Source organism: Zophobas morio, unplaced genomic scaffold (assembly GCF_036711695.1).
Source record: "Zophobas morio isolate AGI-343-1 ecotype UQ-CSIRO unplaced genomic scaffold, CSIRO_AGI_Zmor_V1 ptg000162l, whole genome shotgun sequence".
NCBI lineage: Eukaryota > Metazoa > Arthropoda > Insecta > Coleoptera > Tenebrionidae > Zophobas > Zophobas morio.
The window spans coordinates 138,481-162,674 of record NW_026972266.1 but is presented as its reverse complement, the minus strand read 5'-3'; the positions used below and the strand labels follow the sequence as shown (position 1 = coordinate 162,674).

At 30.2% G+C, this 24,194-nt stretch overlaps 1 protein-coding gene and 1 long non-coding RNA gene across 2 annotated transcripts in view; one reads left to right on the top strand and one right to left on the bottom strand.

Moving 5' to 3' along the window:
- The first annotated feature begins 1,002 nt into the window (after nucleotides 1–1,002).
- On the top strand, nucleotides 1,003–13,276 carry LOC135145581 (uncharacterized). Its single transcript, XM_064077703.1, has 4 exons — nucleotides 1,003–1,492; nucleotides 12,243–12,417; nucleotides 12,470–12,863; nucleotides 12,918–13,276. The coding sequence occupies exons 1-4, from the start codon at nucleotides 1,442–1,444 to the stop codon at nucleotides 13,150–13,152; spliced, it is 855 nt and encodes a 284-aa protein (XP_063933773.1). The 5' UTR covers nucleotides 1,003–1,441; the 3' UTR covers nucleotides 13,153–13,276.
- Nucleotides 11,165–24,194, bottom strand: part of LOC135145582 (uncharacterized) — a 43,000-nt gene continuing 29,970 nt past the window's right edge. The window contains exon 3 of the long non-coding RNA XR_010283494.1: nucleotides 11,165–11,393. This is a non-coding gene — a long non-coding RNA (uncharacterized LOC135145582). The remainder of the gene's footprint in view (nucleotides 11,394–24,194) is intronic.

The following is a 24,194-nucleotide window of genomic DNA, read 5'->3' as shown; positions in this document are numbered from 1 at the left end:
TTTATTTAATTGAAACATTCTAAAAATTGAAATATGAAACAGTGAGAAATAGAAAACTTGAAAACTCGAAAAATCGAAGTTCAAACATCTAAAAATTAGATAATCGAAAAATCGAACAATCGGGATCGAAAAATTGAAATGAGAAATGAAATAATTGAATAATCGAAAAATCAAAATTGTTAAAAAACGAAAAAAAATTGTTAACAAAAACTGCGGTCTAAAAATTCCTTCAATTTTTCAGAAATAAAACCATCAAAAGCCTCCAAATTCTTTGAACTACTAAATCACATTATCAACATAGCCACCCCGTTGTTTTTGTTAACCCTTTCAAGGTTCTGCTCTTATGGACCAATTTATAATCAAAACTCAGTTTGATAAAATTGAACATCAAGAAAATGAAATCGGGCAAGAATGTTTTTTTAGAATTGACGAATTGGGCTCAAACGTATAGCTGAGATTTCAAACATTTTCAGTAAACTTGTCTTTCACTACACCCAATGTGTCCCTAAATGAATGGCGACCAAAAAGGACCCAGTGACAACTTAGAAGACAATGAAACAAGGATCGATCTACAGGATAATCATAGCATTAAAACGCAGTCCAATTTTTTGGAGTAAGGACAGAATAAAGAGGATATAGAACTATACCGGACAAAATGTTTTATGTCAGGCTCGAACCTCGTCGTACTTATATACACTAGAAAATTACTAGTCGTCATAAAATATCGCTAGTACCACGACCATGAACCCCTGTATTAACCAACAGAACATTTCAACTCAAAGAATTTGTGACATTTCGAAACTCGACCCGTGACACCTGTGTGACGCTCACAAAAAACACGAAAAGTGCCTAAGGGCCTAACGGGCAAGGGCCTCAAATCGCACTTTCCTGGAAAAACCAGATCGCCGCGTCCGGTCACGACTCCGAAATCGAAAGTACTGAAGCAATCGAATCAAACCCGAAGAATATTTGTTTATTTTGTGTTACTTTCACGGACACTGCCAGTACGCTTCTAATTGCAGCAGTGATACGTAAGTTTCCACACACAAAACCCATATATACATAGAAACGGAACTCCTCCCCAGCAGTGTGTGTTGTGCACCTACCAAGACCAGAAATGACTCCGCTGGTATGCCGGAACAAAGTGTGATCGAGTTTATGCCCCATGATATTTGCCGACAAACTCTGAATATAAATAGTGTTCTACTTATCACAATCAATCCCGGTTACGTTGATTACCGTGTGCAGTGTTGTGATAACTGATTTCGCACGGATCCGTAATCCAAAATTATATCCCAGTAGCTATGTATCAAATTGTTGTGTTGATGCCTTTTAATGGGAATTCAGTATATCAGGAGGCTTTAAACGCTGCGGCAAGGAGTCTTTCCGAACTAGTGCACGTAACTGTTAATACGTCTTCGGCGACTTATTGTAGAAGACGATGTTGAAAATTTCCTGCCGGCTGTTTATTTCGGTTGTGCTCTCCGCAACGGTGAGTCCCCTATCATTAGCTAAATGCGCTGAAAATCTTCGATTGCTAACAGTTCCAAGAAGTGAGTAAACCTGTTGTTCAAGTTTATGCGGTTGTTATGTTCATGAACACCGCAATTATTACGTTTATAATTACACCGTTTTATCGATTCGCTTGGACGCGCAACAAGTGTCAATTTCCCCCCTAATCCTATCGAGTGTTTTAAAAAGGATTATCAAAACAAGTCATGTTGGAACCGCCAAATCGTGTTTGCACAAGGTGATATTCATGAGGAGAAAAGTGAAAATGGTTGAAACAGAGTCGGTTAATGCGTCCTCGATGGATGTCGTCTCCAGGGGTTTTATGAATTTTAAAATTGGCGTTTTCGAAAGGATGTTAATGTTGTTCGTTTTTGTCAAGCACTCGTGATTTCACTTCTTGTACGCTATCTATACAGTTATGTTGTTAAATAAAAACGCTAATTTAGTACGTGAAAGGTCGTGCAAGTTTGGTCTACAATTTTTTGAAGAATCGAGTTTTAACACTAAAGCTGGAAAAGTGTGACTCTTGTGGTTGCGTAAGGTGTCGTAAAACCATCGTTAAATGTCACACTCGAATGGAAAAATTAAATGTAATTGTTTAAACAATTTAGTGCGTGAGAATACACGGACTGTGTTTAAGCGAAACAAACACTGTTCATCATCATCAAGCGAAACGCTGAAAAATTTCGTTTATTTTTGCAAGCATTTTGCTTTGTAATGATAGGGTAAGTGTGGAGTAATTGGTGCTTTTAGGTGGGAGGTTCGCTAGTTTTTCTCTGAAACTGTTATACACTTTAAAAGTGGTTAACAACCTCGCAGCTATACCGAGCGTTTTATTTTTGAGACATAATAACACAATATTGTTAATTTTTAGCAATGCACAGTTCAATGTTACGATTTTCAAATATTGTTTTTTTAGTTTTTTCAAATAGAACAGACTGTATTGAGATATTGAAAAATTGGTCCAAGGTTATTTCGACACAACTTTCCTGAAATAGAGATTTTTGAAAATTTATAAAGTTTATTTTTTTTTATGTCGAAAATTTTTACAAACTGAAAAATCGAAAAACTTTGAAAATCGAAAAACTGAGATGCCAAGAAATTGAAAAATTGATATACTAAAAAACTTAATAATCGGGATATCGAAACAGCAAAAGGTTTGTTTTTTTTTCTCATTACATTTTTGTAGTGGGAATTTAAAAAAAAAATGTGATGACGTCATCAACATTTTTGCAAGGACACGTATATCAGTTGGGATAGATGTAGTGTAATACTAAGAATAAAATTATTGTGTTCCCAAATTTTCGGGAAAATGAATTGGGTCGTTTTGAATATTGATTTCTTATAATCAATAAAATAACGAAACAATTTACTCACGTATACGGCGCCGGTGTGTAGAGAGCGGATTTCTGTCGGGCTAGGCAAGGCCAAACTCGGTACGGCTCGCACGGGATGCGAATTCATTGCCGTTGCGGACTGCACTTCGTTTATTTGAGATTAGAATAACGTTGTTTCGTTGCACTCTGCTGTTAATTCCCGTTCTCATTTACTTAGCCGTTTGATTAATAAATCGTTAATTATATTTATGGAATCCAGCACGTCCCCCCCTATAATCGTGACGTAGCCCGACAGAAATCCGCTGTCTAGTAATATGAGGGGCAACTAAAAATCGATTATGTATAAACATTCTTAATTTAAGATGACAAGCGTAACAGCATACGTAAGAGCCAAACAGAGAAACTGTAAACAAAACGACCATCGGTTTTATTGCTTCGACTTCCGCTTATTATATAAAACATTGCGTTTTATTTTAATTCTTGACGGTGAAATTCACAATTGGTTGATTATAAACATGTCTATTTCGCATTCGCGGAACCAAGTGACCGCATAAAACAAATGCAGGTCTGTAATGTTAAAGTCGATGTAAATAAGCGTGCTACCCTTATGTTTCAACCGAGTTTTTCCTTTAACAAATTTTGTGTCTACCAAATTGGGTTGGTTGGGGTGTAATACTAATAATAAGTGTTGCCTTTAATTTAATCAATAAAATAAATTGACTTCATTAATTTTTTTGAACCACCTCTTAAGAAAATCTAAAAAATATGAATGGAATGATAAATCACAAGTACAAACTCATCATATTTTTGCATTTTAGATAGGATTTATTCAGCAAAATTTAAGGGTGACGTCATCAATTTTTTTAGGAGGGATGAACAAATACATTTTGAACAAAAGTTTACCATGCTTATAATAACTTTAAAATATTCCCAAGATTTCAAAGCATTCGGTTTTGTAATTCCTGATTAAATCGATAAAATAAATTCACGCCTTCATTAATTTTTTTGAGTCACCCTGCATATGCAAATCCAAAAATATGAATGGAATGATAAATCACAAGTACAGACTCATCATATTTTGTACATTTTAGATACGATTTATTCGGCAAGCTGACGTCATCAGTTTTTTGTAGAAGATAACCAAATATATTTTGACTAAAAATTTATTATGCTCTTTATAACCTTACAACATCTGCAAGATTTCAAAGCATTCGGTTTTGTAGTTCCTGATTAAATCAATAAAATAAATTTACGCATTCATTAATTTTTTTGAGTCACCCTGTATATGCAAATCGAAAAAATTTGAATGGAATGATAAATCACAAGAAGAGACTCACCATATTTTGTACATTTTAGATAGGATTTATTCAGCAAAATTTTGTGGTGACATCATAAATTTTTTAGGGGGGACGACCAAATACGTTTTGATCAAAAATTTACCATGCTTATGATAATTTTAAAATATCTTCAAGATTTCGAAGCATTCGGTTTTGTAGTTCCTGAGTAAATCAGTAAAATAAATTTACGCTTTCATTTATTTTCTTGAATCACCCTGTATATGCAAATCCAAAAAATATGAATGGAGTGATAGATCACAAGTACAGACTGATCATATTTTGTACATTTTAGATATGATTTATTCGGCAAATTTTCGAGCTGACGTCATCAAGTTTTTGGAGGGGATAAGCAAATATATTTTGACTAAACATTTATTATGCTCTTTATGACCTTAAAACATCTGCAAGATTTCAGAGCATTCGGTTTTGTAGTTCCTGATTAAATCAATAAAATATATTTACGCATTCATTAATTTTTTTGAGTCACCCTGTATATGCAAATCCAAAAAATATGAATGGAGTGATAGATCACAAGTACAGACTCATCATATTTTGTACATTTTAGATATGATTTATTCCACAAACTTTTGAGCTGACGTCATCAAGTTTTTGGAGGGGATAAGCAAATATTTTTTGACTAAAGATTTATGATGCTCTTTATAGCCTTAAAACATCTGCAACATTTCAAAGCATTCTGGTTAGCAGATTAAAAATTAAATTTCAAAATATTGTTTTATAATTTTGATTTTTTTTCCAAAAATCTGGACGTTTCGGGTGAAAAGTCGATTCAGAGTTGTAAACTACATGTGTAGGACTATGTTATTTTATTCAATTGAAAACCCATTTACTATGTACAATTTTGAAGTGACGTCATCGCATTAGTGGTGGGGATGATTAGACAAATTTTGGTTAGCGTTTTACCATCTACATGATATTTTTAATACAAGTACAAAATTTCACAACAATCGGTAGAGTACTTTCGGAGATTATCTGTCTAATAAAAATCCGGGACAACAGACGGACAGACGGACAGACGGACAGACGGACGGACAGACGGACAGACGGACAGACGGACGGACAGACGGACAGACGGACGGACAGACGGACAGACGGACAGACGGACAGACGGACAGACAGACGGAAATGGGAGACCTATTTCTTCGTCTTCTAGGGGTCATGAAAGATCGAGAAAACGTAAAAGTAGAGAGTCGGCCGACGGACTCGATTACAATACTTCCTTTGCTTACGCTCGGGAAGTAAAAACAAAAATTTTAAAAATCGAAAAACTGCAAATTTGAAATTTTAAAAATTGAAAAATTTGAAAAACGTTGAAAAATTGGAAAATCAAAAATCGAACAATCGCCATCGAAAAATCGAAACATGAAAAGATCGAAAACGAAAAATTGAAAAACCGGAAAATCTAAAACTCAAAAGTCGAAAGAACGAAAACTGAAAATTCTAAAATTAAAAAATTTTAATAATTGAAAAACTGAAGAGTCAAAAAACTGAGAAATCGAAAAATCGAAGCATTACGAAATCGGAAAATTTTTAAATTTAGAATTTAAATTACCGAAAAATTAAAGTCCCAAAATTGAAATATCGAAAAACTGATAAATTGATAAATCGAAAAGTTAAAGAATTGAAAAACTTAAAAATTCAAAAATTGGGAAATCAAGGAGTTGAAATATCGAAGAGTTGAGAAATCGAGAAATGGGAAAATCAAAAAATCGAAAGAAATTAAATAAAGAAATCGTAGCGACAAATTGAAAAATTGCAAAATCGAAAAATTGCAAAATCGAAAAATCGAAAAATTGAAAAATTTAAACATCGAGAACTCAAAATATGCAAAGATCCAGAAATCAAAAAATTAAAAATCTCCAACTGAAACATCGAAAAATCGAAGACTGAAAAATTGAAAAGTCGATGAAACAAAAAATTAAAACGTCGAAAAATTGAAAAAGTGAAAAATCTAAAACTCAAAAGTCGAAGGAACGAGTGATCAAAACATCAGAAAACTGAAAAATCTAAAATTTAAAAATTTAAAAAATTAAAAAACTGATGAATCAAAAAACTGAAAAATCGAGAAATCGAAGCACTAAAAATGGGAAAATTTTAAAATTGAAAATCGAAACATCAAGAATTTAAACTATCGAATAATCGAAAATCAAAAGTTTAAAAACGAAAAATTGAAAACCCAAAAAATCTTAAACTCAAAAGTCGAAAGAACGAGTAATCGAAACATCAGAAAACTGAAAAATCTAAAATTAAAAAAATTGAATAATTGAAAAACTGGAGAATCAAAAAATTGAAAAAGCGAAAAATCCAAGCATTAAAAATCCGAAAATTTTAAAATTTAGAATTTAAATAAGTGAAAAATTAAAGTCCCAAAATTGAAATATCGAAAAACTGATAAATCGATAAATCGAAAAATTGAAAATCGAAGAAAAATTGAAAAACTGAAAAATTGAGAAATCGAAAAGTTAAAAAGTTGAAAATTTAAAAAATCGAAACATTACAGAATTGAAAAACTTAAAAATTCAAAAATTGGGAAATCGAGGAGTTGAAATATCGAAGAGTTGAGAAATCGAGAAATGGGAAAATAAAAAAATCGAAAGAGATTAAACAAAGAAATCGTAGCGACAAATTAAAAAATTGCAAAATCAAAAAATCGAAAGTTTAGAAACGCAAAAAATTAAAAAGTTGAAAAATTAAAAATAAATTGAAGAATCAAAAATTGTATACTCGAAAACTTAAAAAATCGTAAATAATCATAGGTAAACTTAAAAAATTGAAATATAAAAAAATTGTGAAATCGAAACTTTTAAAAGTCCAGTGATTGAAGATTCGAAAAATTGAAAACTCGGAAAACAAAGAAATCGAAAAACTGAAAAATGGAAAAATCGAAAAATCGAAAAATTCAAACATCGAGAAATCGAAATATGAAAAGATCCAGAAATCGAAAAATTTAAAATCTCGAAATGAAACATCAAAAAATTGAAGAACTAAAAAGTTGAAAAGTGGATAACAAAAAATTAAAATGTAGAAAAATTAAAAAACTGAAGAATCTAAAACTGAAAAATCGAGAAATAGAATCACTAAAAAATCTAAAATCGAAACATTTTGAAGTTAAACAACCAAAAAATTGAAGTCCCAAAATTGAAATAACGAACAACTGATAAATCGATAAATTGAAAATCGAAGAAAAATTGAAAAATCTCAAACTGAAACATCGAAAAACTGAAAAATCGAGAAATCGAAAAGTCAAAAAATCTAAGAATTAAAGAATTGAAAAACCTAAGAATCCAAAAATTGGGAAATCAAGAAGTTGAAACATCGATGAGTTGAGAAATATTTGGGAAAATCAAAAAATCGAAAACAGATTAAACAAAGAAATCGTAGCCACAAATTGAAAAATTGAAAAATCGAAAAATCTAGAAATTGAAAAATCTAAAATTTTAAAAATTAAAAAATTGAAAAATTGAAATATTGAAAAACCCAAAACCGAGAAGTCAAAAAATCCACAAAGTGAAAAATCGAGAAATTCAAAAGTCAAAAAACCGAAAATTCAAAAAATCGAAAAATTCAAGGATTGAAAAACTTTAAAATGCAAAAATTGAGAAGTCGAGGAGTTGAAACATCGAAGAGTTGAGAAATCGAGAACTGGGAACATCAAAAGGTCGAAAAATTAAAACTGTAAAATCTAGAATTTTAAAAATCGAAAAATCAAGAAATCGAATCATCAAAAATTGAAAAATCTAAAATTTAAAACTTTGAAAATTATAAATCAATGAACTGAAAAAGTGAAATGTCGCGGAAACGAAAAATTAAAGTAGCGAAAAATTGGGAAATCGAAGCATTACAAAATCTGAAATTAAAAAATCGAAAAATTCAAAAACCACGTAACTGAAATACCGAAAAATTCATAAATCGAAAAATAGAAACAATGAAAAATCCCAAAATTGAAACATTCAAAAAAATTTAAAAATCGAAAGATTGAAAAATTCAGAAATCCAAAAGTCAAAATATCTAAAAATCGAAAATCAAAAAAACTAAAAAACATCGAAAAGTATAGAAATCTAGAAATGGGAAAAATTACAAATCAAAAATCGAGAAATCGAAAAATCGAAAATTTATGGACACAAAAAATTAAAAACTTGAAAAATTTAAAATTGCAGAATTAAAAATTGAAGAGTTCAAAAAGTAAATAATCGTAAATCGTAAATACTGGAAAATTGAAAACCTGAAATATGAAAACGTCGTGAAATCGAAAATTTGAAAAGTCGAGTAATTGAAGAATTGAAAAATCAAAAATTTTAAAATCGAAAAATTGAAACATCGAAACATCAAAAAATAGAAAAATTGAAAGATCGAAAATTCGAAACATGAAAAGCTAAAGAAATCGAAAAATTGAAAAATCTAAAACCGAAAAGTCGAAAACCCGAAAAATCGAAAAATTGAAAAAATTAAAATTTAAAAATTCAAAAAAACTAAAAATTAGAAAAATCGAAGAAGTAAAAAATTAGTAAGTCCAGGAATCGAAAAATTCAAGATTGGGAAATCGAAGCATTAAAATATCTGGCATATTAAAAAATCGAAAAATTGAAAAATTACAAAATCGAAATATCGAAAAATTCATAAATCGAAAAATAGAAACATCGAAAAATCCCAAAACTGAAACGTGAAAAAACCGAAAAATCGAGAATTCCAAAAGTCCAAATATTGAAAAATCGAAAATCTGAAAATCTATAAAACTGAAAAACATCGAAAAGTCTACAAATTGCTGAATGGAAAAATCTAAAAATCAAAAATCGATTAATGAAAAAATGGAAAAGTCTAAAATTTAGAAACGCAAAAAATTAAACAGTTGAAAAATATAAAAATTGAAGAATCAAAAATTGAACAGTCAAAAAATTAAAGAATCATAAATACTGGAAAATTAAAAAACTGAAATATAAAAAAATCGAGAAATCGAAAATTAAAAAAAAAAACGGGAAATAGAAAAATCGAAAAATTGAAAAATTCTAACATCGAAAAATCCAAACATGAAAAAATTGAGAAATCGAAAAATTGAAAAAGCAGATAATCGAAACGTCGAAAACTCAATAAATTGAGAAATCCAAGAACGGGGAAAAATGATAAACTGAAGAATCAAAAAATTTAAAAACCTAAAAATCAAGTTTTAAAAAACGAAAAATTGAAAAACCGAAAAATCTATAACTCTAATGTGGAAAGACCGAATGAATGAGAAATCGGAACATCAGAAAACTAAAAAATCTGAAATTTAAAAAATCGAAGAATTTAAAATTTAAATAACGAAGAATTGGAAAGTCCCAAAACTGAAATATCGAAAAACTCATAAATCGATAAATTGAAAAATCTCAAATTGAAACATCGAAAATTCGAAAACTGAAAAATGGAGAAATCGAAAAGTCAAAAAATCGAACATTAAAAAAATGGAAAAATTAAATAATTGTAAAACCAAAAAATCCAGAAACGGGAAAATCAAAAAATTGAAAAGAGAAATCTAATCGAAAATTTGAAAAATGGAAAAATCTAAAAACTGAAAAATCGAAAATTTTATAAACGGAAAGATTGAAAAACTGAAAATTTAAAATCAAAACGTCAAAGAACTCAAAAATTGGAAAGTCAACGAAACAAAAAATTAAAATATCGAGAAATTGAAGAATTGGAAAATCGAAGTATCAAAAAATCTGACATTAAAAAAATCTAAAAATTGAAAAATCAGGAAACTGAAATATGGAAAAATTCATAAATCGAAAAATAGAAACATTCAAAAATCTTAAAATTGAATCATCAAAAAATTTAAAAATCGAGAAAACGAAAAGTCGAAATATCGAATAATCAAAAATCTAAAAAACTAAACGCCGAAAGTCGAGAAATCCATAAATGGGAAAATCTAAAACTCAAAAATAGATTAATTGGAAAATCAAAAACTCAAAAATTGAAAAATCGTGAAATTTTACAATCAAATACTCGAAAAATCGAAATCTCGATAAATCAAGAAATCAAAAACTAGAAAAATTGAAAAATAAAAAATTTTAAATAACGAAAAATTGAAAAACCGAAAAATCTAAAACTCAGAAGTCGAAACATCGAAAGAACGAGAAATCGAAACATCAAAAAACTGAAAAATAGAAAAGTCCCAAAACTGAACCATTGAAAATTTTGAAAATCTAAAAATTGATAAACTGAAAAATCTGAAACCGGAAAGTCGGAAAATCGACAGATGGAAAAGTCGAAATATCAAAAAATAAAAAAATTGAAACTTAAAATTTCAAAAAATTGAAAAATATAAAAATTTCGGAGGACTGAAAAATCAAAAAGTGAAAATTTACAAAATTGAACAATCAAAAACCTGAAAAATCGCAAAATTTAAGAATTGAGAAACTGAGAAATCAAAAATTCGAGAAATCGACAAATCGAGAAACGGAAACATAAAAAAGTGGAGCAATCGAGCAATGGGAAAATCAAAAGTTGAAACAACAAAACATCGAAAAATCTAGAATTTAAAAAATCAAAAAATTAAAATTTCGAAAAATTGAAAATTCTAAAAGATAAAACATTCCAAACATTGAAATACATACTGAGAAATCGAAAAGTCGAAAATTTTTCAAAATCAAAAAACTCCAATATTTCAATGGGCGATTCGGCAAATATGGTAGGAGTCATCGAAAAAATGAAGCCGAAATTATAGTTTTTGCAAACTATATTAATTAAGCAAGAAAGACAACCCTAATCGGATTACAACGTACCGAAAATTATGACACTACGTCTTTTAGCCGGTCGCTGGGCGATTTACCTAAAAAATTCGAGAAACGACACTCAGGACAGGACCCATAATTACGTTTTCTACATTTCTACTTAGCTAAATACCTCAGTATAAAGTTGTAAATAAATGTTTTATTCTTTTATACTCGTACATTATAATGTAATTACAGTTATAATTAACGCTAAAATTATCAAACCAGTTTAAATGTTTTTATCATTAGTTCACTAAAACTTGGTGAATACGGACCTGGCGAAGCCCCGAATGCAACACAATAGCAACGGAGATTTTATTTATGGTAGGGTCTTGGGACCTACCGCCTTTCTTAAGACATAATTGCGGTTTTCACTGTTGCTTAATTTTTATGATCTTCCCTGTCCAGTGGTAGTCTGAAAAACTATACTTTCTAGATGTCGATATCTGTAATCTTTAGTAATTTTTTTTTTCAACATCTTTGATTATTTGTCTATATCCTTTGTGGTTCATTTATGTAAATGTGGGGAAAAGTTGAAATTTTTTGGCTACCTTCCCCTAGTAACACCTTTTTCCCTCACTAAAAAACTGTTACAAAATTAGCTAGACACTGGCTTCCATAAAAAATTCACACAAAATAGACCGATTTTACGGTTATCCTTTTTACGATTTGTGACATCCTCTGCATTTGGTTCACCGTCATAAAACGAATAATTCCAGACAGATCTGATTTTATAATTTAGATGCAGTTTTTACCATTTTTATTGGTTTGCTATTTGAAAATATACACAAATGCAATTGGAAATCCAGTCCAATTTTTCTGGTATAACGGAAGTGACAGGAATATGAATATAAATTTAAAACTAATTGGAAATAGAACTAGCAACTAGACATTTATTTTGAAGTGCTTTAAAATCAAACGGCGTATTATTGAGTCCACTGAAAAAGAGGAATCCGGGTTTATGCCTATGATATAAGCCACCTGTGACAGTATTTAATATATCATTCCCGAAGGAAAAGAAATAATATCCTAGATACGTTGACCCGCCGTCATAAATTTTTCGTCGGATACATTCATCAAAATTCAAACGAAATTTATCGCTTCAAGAAAACAGTACGAATTTCCGGCAAAAAGTAATTCGTGCTTCTATTAAAATAATACTTTTACCGTCAACACTAAAACAAAATTTACGACGTAAAACTTAAAGTAGTCGCGCTTTTATTCATTTATTATTAAAAATACGAATTCATACCCATATGAATTTAAGCTCATGAATAATGAAATCACTTTTTCAGGTATTCTCTGTGCTCGTGAAAGCTCGACCCCAGTTGACGGTTCCCATACAAGCTTTTAACAAAGTCGGCAGCGTTTTGAACGACTCTGCAGCCACTTTCATCAAGAAGTTAACCACTTCCAATGCATCCAGAGACGACGGGAACAACAAAACCAGGACGAGGATCCTCTTTCGAGGTAAAATTCGGTTCATGTTTTTCGTACAAAGCAAAGAAGAGATTGTTTTTAGGGGACTTGCTTAGCGACTTCAGCGACCAAGACATCATCTTCCCCGACGCTTATCAAGTGATTTTTGAGAACGTCCCCCGGATTAACACCGCCCCCAAGTGCGCTAAGGGTAAAACCTACTGCGAGGACTTCGATCCTTACCCGTACAACCAAGTCAAAGACATGCTGCAGCGGAAACACATCCGGAATGACCTCTTCGGGAAGGACGAGCCTCCGGAGGATCGGTATAGCATCACGAACAGGAACGGCGACTTCGAGTCGTTCGTGTGTACGAGTGTCCAGAAGACGGTGTTCCCGCGGGTTGGCAAAAACAAGAACAACAAGTGGAAGTTTATAATCAACCAGGAGGAGAGCGATGGGTATGTCCAGGGGATCCGGATCGAAGTCTGCAGAAAGTAAAAATTAGCGACGGGAGAATGCGTGTTTGCTGATGATGGGTTTTTTTGTAGAGAGGGGTCGGCGTGCGATTTAATCGGAGAGAGAGTAAATGGGTATATAACGAGCTGTAAGCAGAAATACATGTTGAGGAGGATGATGTCTTTGTCGGAGAATGGCGATCCGATGCCGGATACTTTTCAGTTACCGTCAGCTTGCTGCTGTTCGTATAGGAAGGATTTGAGTTTTTTGTCGAGGTTTGGGATCGAGGATATTTCGGCGAGGAGTAAGGCGAAGACGAGGCCGTGATTTGGCACCAGATGATGTGTGCGGGTGTTGTGATATTGTAGCTTTTTCATGGTACGAATTATTTTACAAAATTTATTCTGTACATAAATATACAATATTTTTTTATTATACGTTTGTCTAACGATGTGGGTTTTTTTTGAGTTAGGCAACCAAGTATACACCAGAGGATTTGTTGTGTGTTCTTTCGGGTGAAATCTTATTCAATTTTTTTTTATGCAAAAGAGCATGAAAAATGTCTAAACATAGCGCGTTTGTGTTTTCCAGTTAACATTAAAAATTTTCGGTTTGAAAATCAATTTTTTTAAAATCCAAAAAATTCGAATATTTTATTGAGCTATTATGGAAAAGTGGAAGAAGCTGTCGACGAAATGAGCTTCGAAATTTGTCGAAAGTTGTCCGAGATTTCTATATTTTGTTATCTTATCTAATACTAGCCCCACCCACCCTTTATCTTCTGAGAAGGTATGTCATCTGCCAAAATCAGTCTTTTCTTATCAAATACTAGACCCGCCCACCCGCCCTCTATTTTCTTAGAGGCTATTTGATTTGCCAAATCAGTCGTATCTTATCTAATACTAGCCCCACCCACCCTTTATCTTCTGAGAAGATATATCATCTGCCAAAATCAGTCTTATCTTATCTAATACTAGCCCCACCCACCTACCCTCTATCTTCTTAGAGGGTATCTCATTTGCCAGAATCAGTTTTTTCTTATCAAATACTAGTTTATTATTTTACAAAATTTATTCTGTACATAAGTATACAATATTTTTTTTATTATACGTTTGTGTAACGATGTGGGTTTTTTGAGTTAGGCAACCAAGTATACACCAGCGGCTTTGTTGTGTGTTCTTTCGGGTGAAATCTTATTGAAAAATTTTGAAACAAAAATGTAATGGTAATGGTTGTCTCATAATGGTATAACGAGAAGTCAAGTGAGTCTCATTTAGAACAGGTTAAGCTTTTAAAATTAAGTAGGTACTTATAAGTCAAAGGTATTGTTTTGTTTTTTTGTAGGAATCGTTTACTTGGCCTGTTGAGATTATTACACCTGAGGGAGTTTAACACAGAATTTGTTAGGAAACCATGATATACAGAGTGTTTCTTTTATTTGATACAACCCGTGTAGTCAAAATTGTCAAAATCCCCAAAAAATTGCCATAATTCAGTGAACGATTATGGAAGAATGGGGGGGAGCTATTGAAGAAACGAGGCCCAAAGTAATTTCCGTAGTTCAAAATCTCTATCAAAATGTTTTTAGATAAATTTCGAAAATTGTCTAAATTTAGCAGAGTTTTTATATTTTTAATTTGAAATATTTTGTTCACTATTTTAGTGAGCGATTCAGGAACAATCCAGGAAGGTTACGAAGGACCGAGGTGGAAAGTAACTTCTGGTCTTTGATATCCGTAAGAAAATGTCTCTAGTGAAGTTTTGAAAGTTGTCTAAAATTGGCCGAAATTTTTTTTAGTTCCATAGTGAAACATTTGTTTTAGAAAAATTTGACAAAAAAAAACAAACAAATTCTGGGTTATGGATTTCATCGTGCTGATTCTAAAAACATCGTGCGTTTCTGCTCTCCGGATAAGATTAAATATTTCCCGCTTGATTACTAATTTTTTTTAATCCAAAAAATTGAAAAATTTGACTAAAAAAACCAAAAAAATTCTGAATTATAGATTTTGTCGTGGTGATTCCGAAAGCATAACCAGGTAAGATGTAAAATTTTCGATTTGAAATTTTTTTTTAATCCAAAAAATTGCAATATTTTTTAGTAAGCGATTTTGGAACAACAGAGGGAGCTATCAAAACAATGCCGAAAGTGACTTGTAAGAAAATGTTTTTGGTTAAGTTTCGAAAATTGACCGAAACTTTTATATTTTTATTTTTTTGAAAAATTTGACAGAAGAAACTCAAAAATATCTGGCTTTAAGATATCATCGTGCTGACTCCAAAACGTTTTATATTCTCTGGCTAAGATTAAAAATTTTCGATTTGAAAATCAATTTTTTTAAAATAAAAAAACTGCAATATTTTATTAAGCGATTCTGGAAAAATGGACAGAGTTATCGAAAAAAATTAGGCCAAATGTAACTTCTGGAGTTCGAAATCCGTAAGAAAATGTTTCTAGTTAAATTTTAAAACTCGCCGAAAATTGGCCGAAATAATTAAATTTATATTGAAACATATTATTTTTGAAAAATTTGCCAAAAACACTAAAAAAGTTCTAAAAGGATAAGATTAAAAATGTTCAGTTTGATAATAATTTTTTTTAATCTACAAAATTTAAATATTTTAGTGAGCGATTTTGAAACAATGGGAAGGTTATCGAAAAAATGAGGCCGAAAGTATGTCTTCAGTTAAATTTCGAAAACTGTGTAAATTTGGCCGAAATTTTTATATTGTTGCACTAACACATTTTGTTAATGAAAAATTTCCCAAAAAACAACAAAAAATCGTCGAGTTGATTCCAAAAACGTAGTGTTAAGTTTTAAAAAATGTGAAAATTGGCCGATTTTTTTGTATTGAAACATTTTGTTTTTTAAAAATTTAAATTTGCCAAAAAAGAACAACAGAAATTCTGACATGTAGATGTGCTAATTCCAAAAACTTGTTTATGTTGTCTGGGTGGAATTAAAAATTTTCGATTTGAAAATCAGTTTTTGTCAAGTCTAAAAATTTACGATATACTAGTGAGCGATTCTGAAACAATGGAGATAGCTGTCGAAGAAATGAGACCTCTAAATCAGTAAGAAAATGTCTTTGATTAAATTTCTAAAATTATGGAAAATTGACCTAAATTTTTGTATTGAAATATTTTGTTTTTAAAAAATTGACAAAAAGACCCAAAGAAATTCTGGATTATAGATTTCTTCGTGCTGATTCTAAAAACATCGTCTGTTTCTGACCTTCGAATAAAAATAAAAGTTCTCCGTTTGATAAACAACTTTTTTTTATCCAAAATATTAAAAAGTTCAGTGAGCGATTCTAAAACAACGGAGTAAGGTTATCGAAAAAAATGAGCTTCGAAATTTGTTGAAAATTGTTCGAGATTTCTATATTTTGTTTTTGGAACTTTCTTTTTTTGAAAAATTTTGAGAAAAAAAATCTACATTATATTCTTCGGGGAAGATTAAAAATTTTCGGTTTAAAAATCATTTTTTTAATCCAAAAAATGGCAATATATTATTTTAATTAACGATTCTGGAAATATATAAGAAGCTATGGAAGAAATGAGGCCAAAACTAACTTTTGCAGTTCGAAATTCGTAAGAAAATGTGTTTACTGAAGTTTCGATAATAATTAGCCGGAATTTTTATATTTATTTTTATTTTGAAACATTTTATTTTTGAAAAATGTGACAGAAAAACCCAAAAAAATTCTGGATTATAGATTTTGTAATGCTGATTTAAAAAAAATACGGCGTCTATGATTTTCGGGTAAGATTAAAAATTGCAAAGTGTTTAATCACACCGAAGATTCATTAAAAATGTTTGGTCTTAATATCAATTTTTTTTATCCAAAAAATTGCGATAATTTAGTGAACGATCCTGGAATAATGGGGGGAGCTATTGAAGAAATTAAGCCGGAAGTAACTTCTGGAGTTCGAAATCCGTAAAAAATGTCTTTAGTTAAATTTAGAAATTATTGAAATTTGGGCAAAATTTTGTTTCTGAAAAATTAGCCAACAAAAAAAAATGCTGGCATTTTGATTTTGTCGTGCTGATTTCAAAAAACACTGCGCGTTTGTGTTTTCCAGTTGACATTAAAAATTTTCGGTTTGAAAATCAATTTTTTAAAATCCAAAAAATTCGAATATTTTATTGAGCGATTCTGGAAAAGTGGAAGAAGCTGTCGACGAAATGAGACCGAAACTAACTTCTGGAGGTCGAAATCCGACGAAAATGACTTTGGTTAAATTCCGAAAATTGTAGGAAATTGGCCGAAATTTTTAAATTTTTATACTGGAACATTTTGTTTTTGAAAAAGTTGCCAAAAAAAAAACCAAAAAAATGGTGGATTATAGATTTCTTCGTACTGATTCTAAAAACATCGTCTGCTTTTGGTCTTCTAATAAAAAAAAAGTCCTCCGTTTGATAAACAATTTTTTTTAACTAAAAAATTGACAAGTTCAGTGAGCGATTCTAAAACAATGGAGTAAGGTTATCGAAAAAATGAGCTTCGAAATTTGTCGAAAATTGTCCGAGATTTCTATATTTTGTTTTTGGAACTTTCTTTTTTTGAAAAATTTTGAGAAAAAAAATTTGTATTATATTCTTCGAGGAAGATTAAAAATTTTCGGTTTAAAAATCATTTTTTTAATCCAAAAAATGGCAATATATTATTTTAATTAACGATTCTGGAAATATATAAGGAGCTATGGAAGAAATGAAGCCAAAACTAACTTTTGCAGTTCGAAATTCGTAAGAAAATGTGTTTACTGAAGTTTCGATAATTAGCAGGAATTTATATAATTATTTTTATATTGAAACATTTTATTTTTGAAAAATTTGACAGAAAAACCCAAAAAAATTCTGGATTATAGATTTTGTAATGCTGATTAAAAAAAAAAATACGGCGTCTATGTTTTTCGGGTAAGATTAAAAATTGCAAAGTGTTTAATCACACCGAAGATTCATCAAAAATGTTCAGTCTGTATATCAATTTTTTTTTATCCAAAAAATTGCGATAATTTAGTGAACGATTCTGGAAGAATGGGGGAACTATTGAAGAAATGAAGCCGGAAGTAACTTCTGGAGTTCGAAATCCGTAAAAAATGTCTTTAGTTAAATTTAGAAACTATTGAAATTTGGGCAAAATTTTGTTTCTGAAAAATTAGCTAACAAAAAAAAAAAATTGCTGGCATTTTGATTTTGTCGTGCTGATTCCAAAAAACACGGCGCGTTTGTGTTTTCCAGTTGACATTAAAAATTTTCGGTTTGAAAATCAATTTTTTTTAAATCTAAAGAATTCGAATATTTTATTGAGCTATTCTGGAAAAGTGGAAGAAGCTGTCGACGAAATGAGACCGAAACTAACTTCTGGAGGTCGAAATCCGACGAAAATGACTTTGGTTAAATTCCGAAAATTGTGGGAAATTGGCCGAAACTTTTATATTTTTATACTGGAGCATTTTGTTTTTGAAAAAGTTGCCAAAAAAAAAAAATTCTGAATTATAGATTTCTTCGTGTTGATTCTAAAAACATCGTCTGGTTCTGCTCTTCGAATAAAAATAAACGTTCTGCGTTTGATAAACAATTTTTTTATCCAAAAGATTGAAAAGTTCAGTGAGCGATTCTAAAACAATGGAGTAAGGTTATCGAAAAAATGGGCTTCGAAATTTGTCGAAAATTGTCCGAGATCTATATATTTTGTTATTGAACCTTTTTTTTTATGTAAAATTTTGACAAAAAAATTTAAAATATATTCTTCGGGTAAGATTAAAAGTTTTCGGTTTGAAAATCAATTTTGTTTTAATCCAAAAAATGGCAATATATTATTTAAATGAGCGATTCTGGAAATATATAAAGCGCTATGGAAGAAATGAGGCCAAAACTAACTTTTTCAGTTCGAAATCTGCGAGAAAATATTTTTACTGAAGTTTCGACAATTGGCCGAAATTTTTATATTTAATTTTATATTGAAACATTTTATTTTCGAAAAATTTGACAGAAAAACCCAAAAAAATTCTGGATTATAGATCTTGTAATGCCAATTTCAAAGAAACAAAAAAATAGCGCGTCTATGTTCTTCGGGTAAGAATAAAAAAAGTGTTTAATCACACCAAAGATTCATTAAAAATGTTCAGTCCGAATATATTTTTTTTTCATCCAAAAATTGAATAATTTAGTGAACGATTCTGGAAGCAGAGGGGGAGTTATTCAAGAAATAAAGCCGGAAGTAACCTCTGGAGTTCGAAATCCGTAAAAAATGTCTTTAGTTAAATTTAGAAATTATTGAAATTTGGGCAAAATTTTTATATTTGTACTTGTATATTGAAGCGTTTTTTTTTTATGAAAAATTTGCCAACAAAAAAAAATCAAAAAATCGCCGGCATTAGATTTTGTCGTGCTGATTCCAAAAAACACAGCGCGTTTGTGTTTTCCAGTTGACATTAAAAATTTTCGGTTTGAAAATCAATTTTTTTAAAATCCAAAAAAATCGAATATTTTATTGAGCTATTCTGGAAAAGTGGAAGAAGCTGTCGATGAAATGAGACCGAAACAAACTTCTGGAGGTCGAAATCCGACGAAAATGTCTTTTGTTAAATTCCGAAAATTGTAGGAAATTGGCCGAAATTTTTATATTTTATACTGACATATTTTGTTCTTGAAAAAGTTACCAAAAAAACCAAAAACATTCTGTATTATAGATTTCTTCGTGCTGATTCGAGAAACATCGTCTGTTTCTGCTCTTCGAATAAAAATGAAAGTTCTCCGTTTGATAAACAATTTTTTTTACTAAAAAATTGAAAAGTTCAGTGAGCGATTATAAAACAACGGAGTAAGGTTATCGAAAAAATGAGCTTCGGAATTTGTCGAAAATTGTCGGAGATTTCTATATTTTGTTTTTGGAACCTTCTTTTTTTGAAAAATTTTGAGAAAAAAAATCTACATTATATTCTTCGGGGAAGATTAAAAATTTTCGGTTTAAAAATCATTTTTTTTAATCCAAAAATGGCAATATATTATTTTAATTAACGATTCTGGAAATATATAAGGATCTATGGAAGAAATGAGGCCAAAACTAACTTTTGCAGTTCGAAATTCGTAAGAAAATGTGTTTACTGAAGTTTCGATAATTAGCAGGAATTTTTATATTTATTTTTATATTGAAACATTTTATTTTTGAAAAATTTGACAGAAAAACCCAAAAAAATTCTGGATTATAGATTTTGTAATGCTGATTTAAAAATAAAATACGGCGTCTTTGTTTTTCGGGTAAGATTAAAAATTGCAAAGTCTTTAATCACACCGAAGATTCATTAAAAATGTTTGGTCTGAATATCATTTTTTTTTTATCCAAGAAATTGCGATAATTTAGTGAACGATCCTGGAATAATGGGGGAAGCTATTGAAGAAATTAAGCCGGAAGTAACTTCTGGAGTTCGAAATCCGTAAAAAATGTCTTTAGTTAAATTTAGAAATTATTGAAATTTGGGCAAAATTTTGTTTCTGAAAAATTAGAAAAAAAAAATTGCTGGCATTTTGATTTTGTCGTGCTGATTTCAAAAAACACAGCGCGTTTGTGTTTTCCAGTTGACATTAAAAATTTTCGGTTTGAAAATCAATTTTTTTTAAATCCAAAAAATTCGAATATTTTATTGAGCTATTCTGGAAAAGTGGAAGAAGCTGTCGACGAAATGAGACCGAAACTAACTCCTGGAGGTCGAAATCTGACGAAAATGTTTTTTGTTAAATTCGGAAAATTGTAGGAAATTGGCCGAAATTTTTATATTTTTATACTGAAATATTTTTTCTTGAAAAAGTTGCCAAAAAAAACCAAAAAAATTCTGGATTATAGATTTCTTCGTACTGATTCTGAAAACATCGTCTGTTTCTGCTCTTCGAATCAAAATCAAAGTTCTCCGTTTGATAAATATTTTTTTTTACTAAAAAATTGAAAAGTTCAGTGAGCGATTCTAAAACAACGGAGTAAGGTTATCGAAAAAATGAGCTTCGAAATTTGTCGAAAATTGTCGGAGATTTCTATATTTTGTTTTTGGAACTTTCTTTTTTTGAAAAATTTTGAGAAAAAAAATCTACATTATATTCTTCGGGGAAGATTAAAAATTTTCGGTTTAAAAATCATTTTTTTTAATCCAAAAAATGGCAATATATTATCTTAATTAACGATTCTGGAAATATATAAGGAGCTATGGAAGAAATGAAGCCAAAACTAACTTTTGCAGTTCGAAATTCGTAAGAAAATGTGTTTACTGAAGTTTCGATAATTAGCAGGAATTTTTATATTTATTTTTATATTGAAACATTTTATTTTTGAAAAATTTGACAGAAAAACCCAAAAAAATTCTGGATTATAGATTTTGTAATGCTGATTAAAAAAAAATACGGCGTCTATGTTTTTCGGGTAAGATTAAAAATTGCAAAGTGTTTAATCACACCGAAGATTCATTAAAAATGTTCAGTCTGTATATCAATTTTTTTTTTCCAAAAATTTGCGATAATTTAATGAACGATTCTGGAAGAATGGGGGAACTATTGAAGAAATGAAGCCGGAAGTAACTTCTGGAGTTCGAAATCCGTAAAAAATGTCTTTAGTTAAATTTAGAAATTATTGAAATTTGGGCAAAATTTTGTTTCTGAAAAATTAGCCAACAAAAAAAAATGCTGGCATTTTGATTTTGTCGTGCTGATTTCAAAAAACACAGCGCGTTTGTGTTTTCCAGTTGACATTAAAAATTTTCGGTTTGAAAATCAATTTTTTAAAATCCAAAAAATTCGAATATTTTATTGAGCGATTCTGGAAAAGTGGAAGAAGCTGTCGACGAAATGAGACCGAAACTAACTTCTGGAGGTCGAAATCCGACGAAAATGACTTTGGTTAAATTCCCAAAATTGTAGGAAATTGGCCGAAATTTTTATATTTTTATACTGGAACATTTTGTTTTTGAAAAAGTTGCCAAAAAAAAACCAAAAAAATGGTGGATTAAAGATTTCTTCGTACTGATTCTAAAAACATCGTCTGCTTTTGGTCTTCTAATAAAAAAAAAGTTCTCCGTTTGATAAACAATTTTTTTTAACTAAAAAATTGAAAAGTTCAGTGAGCGATTCTAAAACAATGGAGTAAGGTTATCGAAAAAATGAGCTTCGGAATTTGTCGAAAATTGTCCGAGATTTCTATATTTTGTTTTTGGAACTTTCTTTTTTGAAAAATTTTGAGAAAAAAAATCTGTATTATATTCTTCGAGGAAGATTAAAAATTTTCGGTTTAAAAATCATTTTTTTAATCCAAAAATGGCAATATATTATTTTAATTAACGATTCTGGAAATATATAAGGAGCTATGGAAGAAATGAAGCCAAAACTAACTTTTGCAGTTCGAAATTCGTAAGAAAATGTGTTTACTGAAGTTACGATAATTAGCAGGAATTTTTATATTTATTTTTATATTGAAACATTTTATTTTTGAAAAATTTGACAGAAAAACCCAAAAAAATTCTGGATTATAGATTTTGTAATGCTGATTTAAAAAAAAATACGGCGTCTATGTTTTTCGGGTAAGATTAAAAATTGCAAAGTGTTTAATCACACCGAAGATTCATTAAAAATGTTCAGTCTGAATATAATTTTTTTGTATCCAAAAATTGAATAATTTAGTGAACGATTCTGGAAGAAGAGGGGGAGTTATTCAAGAAATAAAGCCGGAAGTAACTTCTGGAGTTCGAAATCCGTAAAAAATGTCTTTAGTTAAATTTAGAAATTATTGAAATTTGGGCAAAATTTTGTTTCTGAAAAATTAGCCAACAAAAAAAAAAATGCTGGCATTTTGATTTTGTCGTGCTGATTTCAAAAAACACAGCGCGTTTGTGTTTTCCAGTTGACATTAAAAATTTTCGGTTTGAAAATCAATTTTTTTAAAATCCAAAAAATCTTCTGAGAAGGTATATCATCTGCCAAAATCAGTCTTATCTTATCTAATACTAGCCCCACCCACCCTCCCTCTATCTTCTTAGAAGGTATGTCATCTTCCAAAATCAGTCTTTTCTTATCAAATACTAGACCCGCCCACCCGCCCTCTATTTTCTTAGAGACTATTTGATTTGCCAAATCAGTCTTATCTTATCTAATACTAGCCCCATCCACCCTTTATCTTCTGAGAAGGTATGTCATCTGCCAAAATTAGTCTTATCTTATCTAATACTATCCCCACCCACCCACCCTCTATCTTCTTAGAGGGTATATCATTTGCCAGAATCAGTTTTTTCTTATCAAATACTAGTTAATTATTTTACAAAATTTATTCTGTGTATAAGTATACAACATTTTTTTTATTATACGTTTGTGTAACGATGTGAGGTTTTTTGAGTTAGACAACCAAGTATACACCAGTGGCTTTGTTGTGTGTTCTTTCGGGTGAAATCTTATTGAAAAATTTTGAAACAAAAATGTAATGGTAATAGTGGTCTCATAATGGTATAACGAGAAGTCAAGTGAGTCTCATTTAGAACAAGTTAAGCTTTTAAAATTAAGTAGGTACTTATAAGTCAAAGGTATTGTTTTGTTTTTCTGTAGGAATCGTTTACTTGGCCTGTTGAGATTATTACACCTGAGGGAGTTTAACACACAATTTGTTAGGAAACAATGATATACAGGGCGTTTCTTATATTTGATACAACCCCTGTAGCTTTTTTATTGCTAAAGATAAACGTATAGTACTTTGAGCAAATTTGTACTATATTAAAAGATCTAAGCGATGGTAACCACACATTTTTATTATCACTTTAATGTTCAGTCTGAATATCATTTTTTTTAATCCAAAAAATTACGATAATTTAGTGAACGATTTTGGAAGAATGTGGGGAGCGTGAAAAATGTCTTTAGTTAGTAGTAGGAATTATTGAAATCTGGGCAAAATTTTTATATTTGTATATTGAAGCGTTTTGTTTCTGAAAAATTTGTCAACAAAAAAAAAAACGAAAAAATTGCTGGCATTAGATTTTGTCGTGCCAAAATCCAAAAAATTCCAATATTTTATTGAGCTATTCTGGAAAAGTGGAACAAGCTGTCGACGAAATGAGACCGAAACTAACTTCTGGAGGTCGAAATTCGACGAAAATGACTTTGGTTAAATACCGAAAATTGTAGGAAATTGGCCGAAATTTTTATATTTTTATACTGGAACATTTTGTTTTTGAAAAAGTTGCCAAAAAAAAAAACAAAAAAATTCTGGATTATAGATTTCTTCGTGCTGATTCTAAAAACATCGTCTGTTTGAGCTCTTTGAATAAAAATGAAAGTTCTCCGTTTGATAAACAATTTTTTTTATCCAAAATATTGAAAAGTTTAGTGAGCGATTCT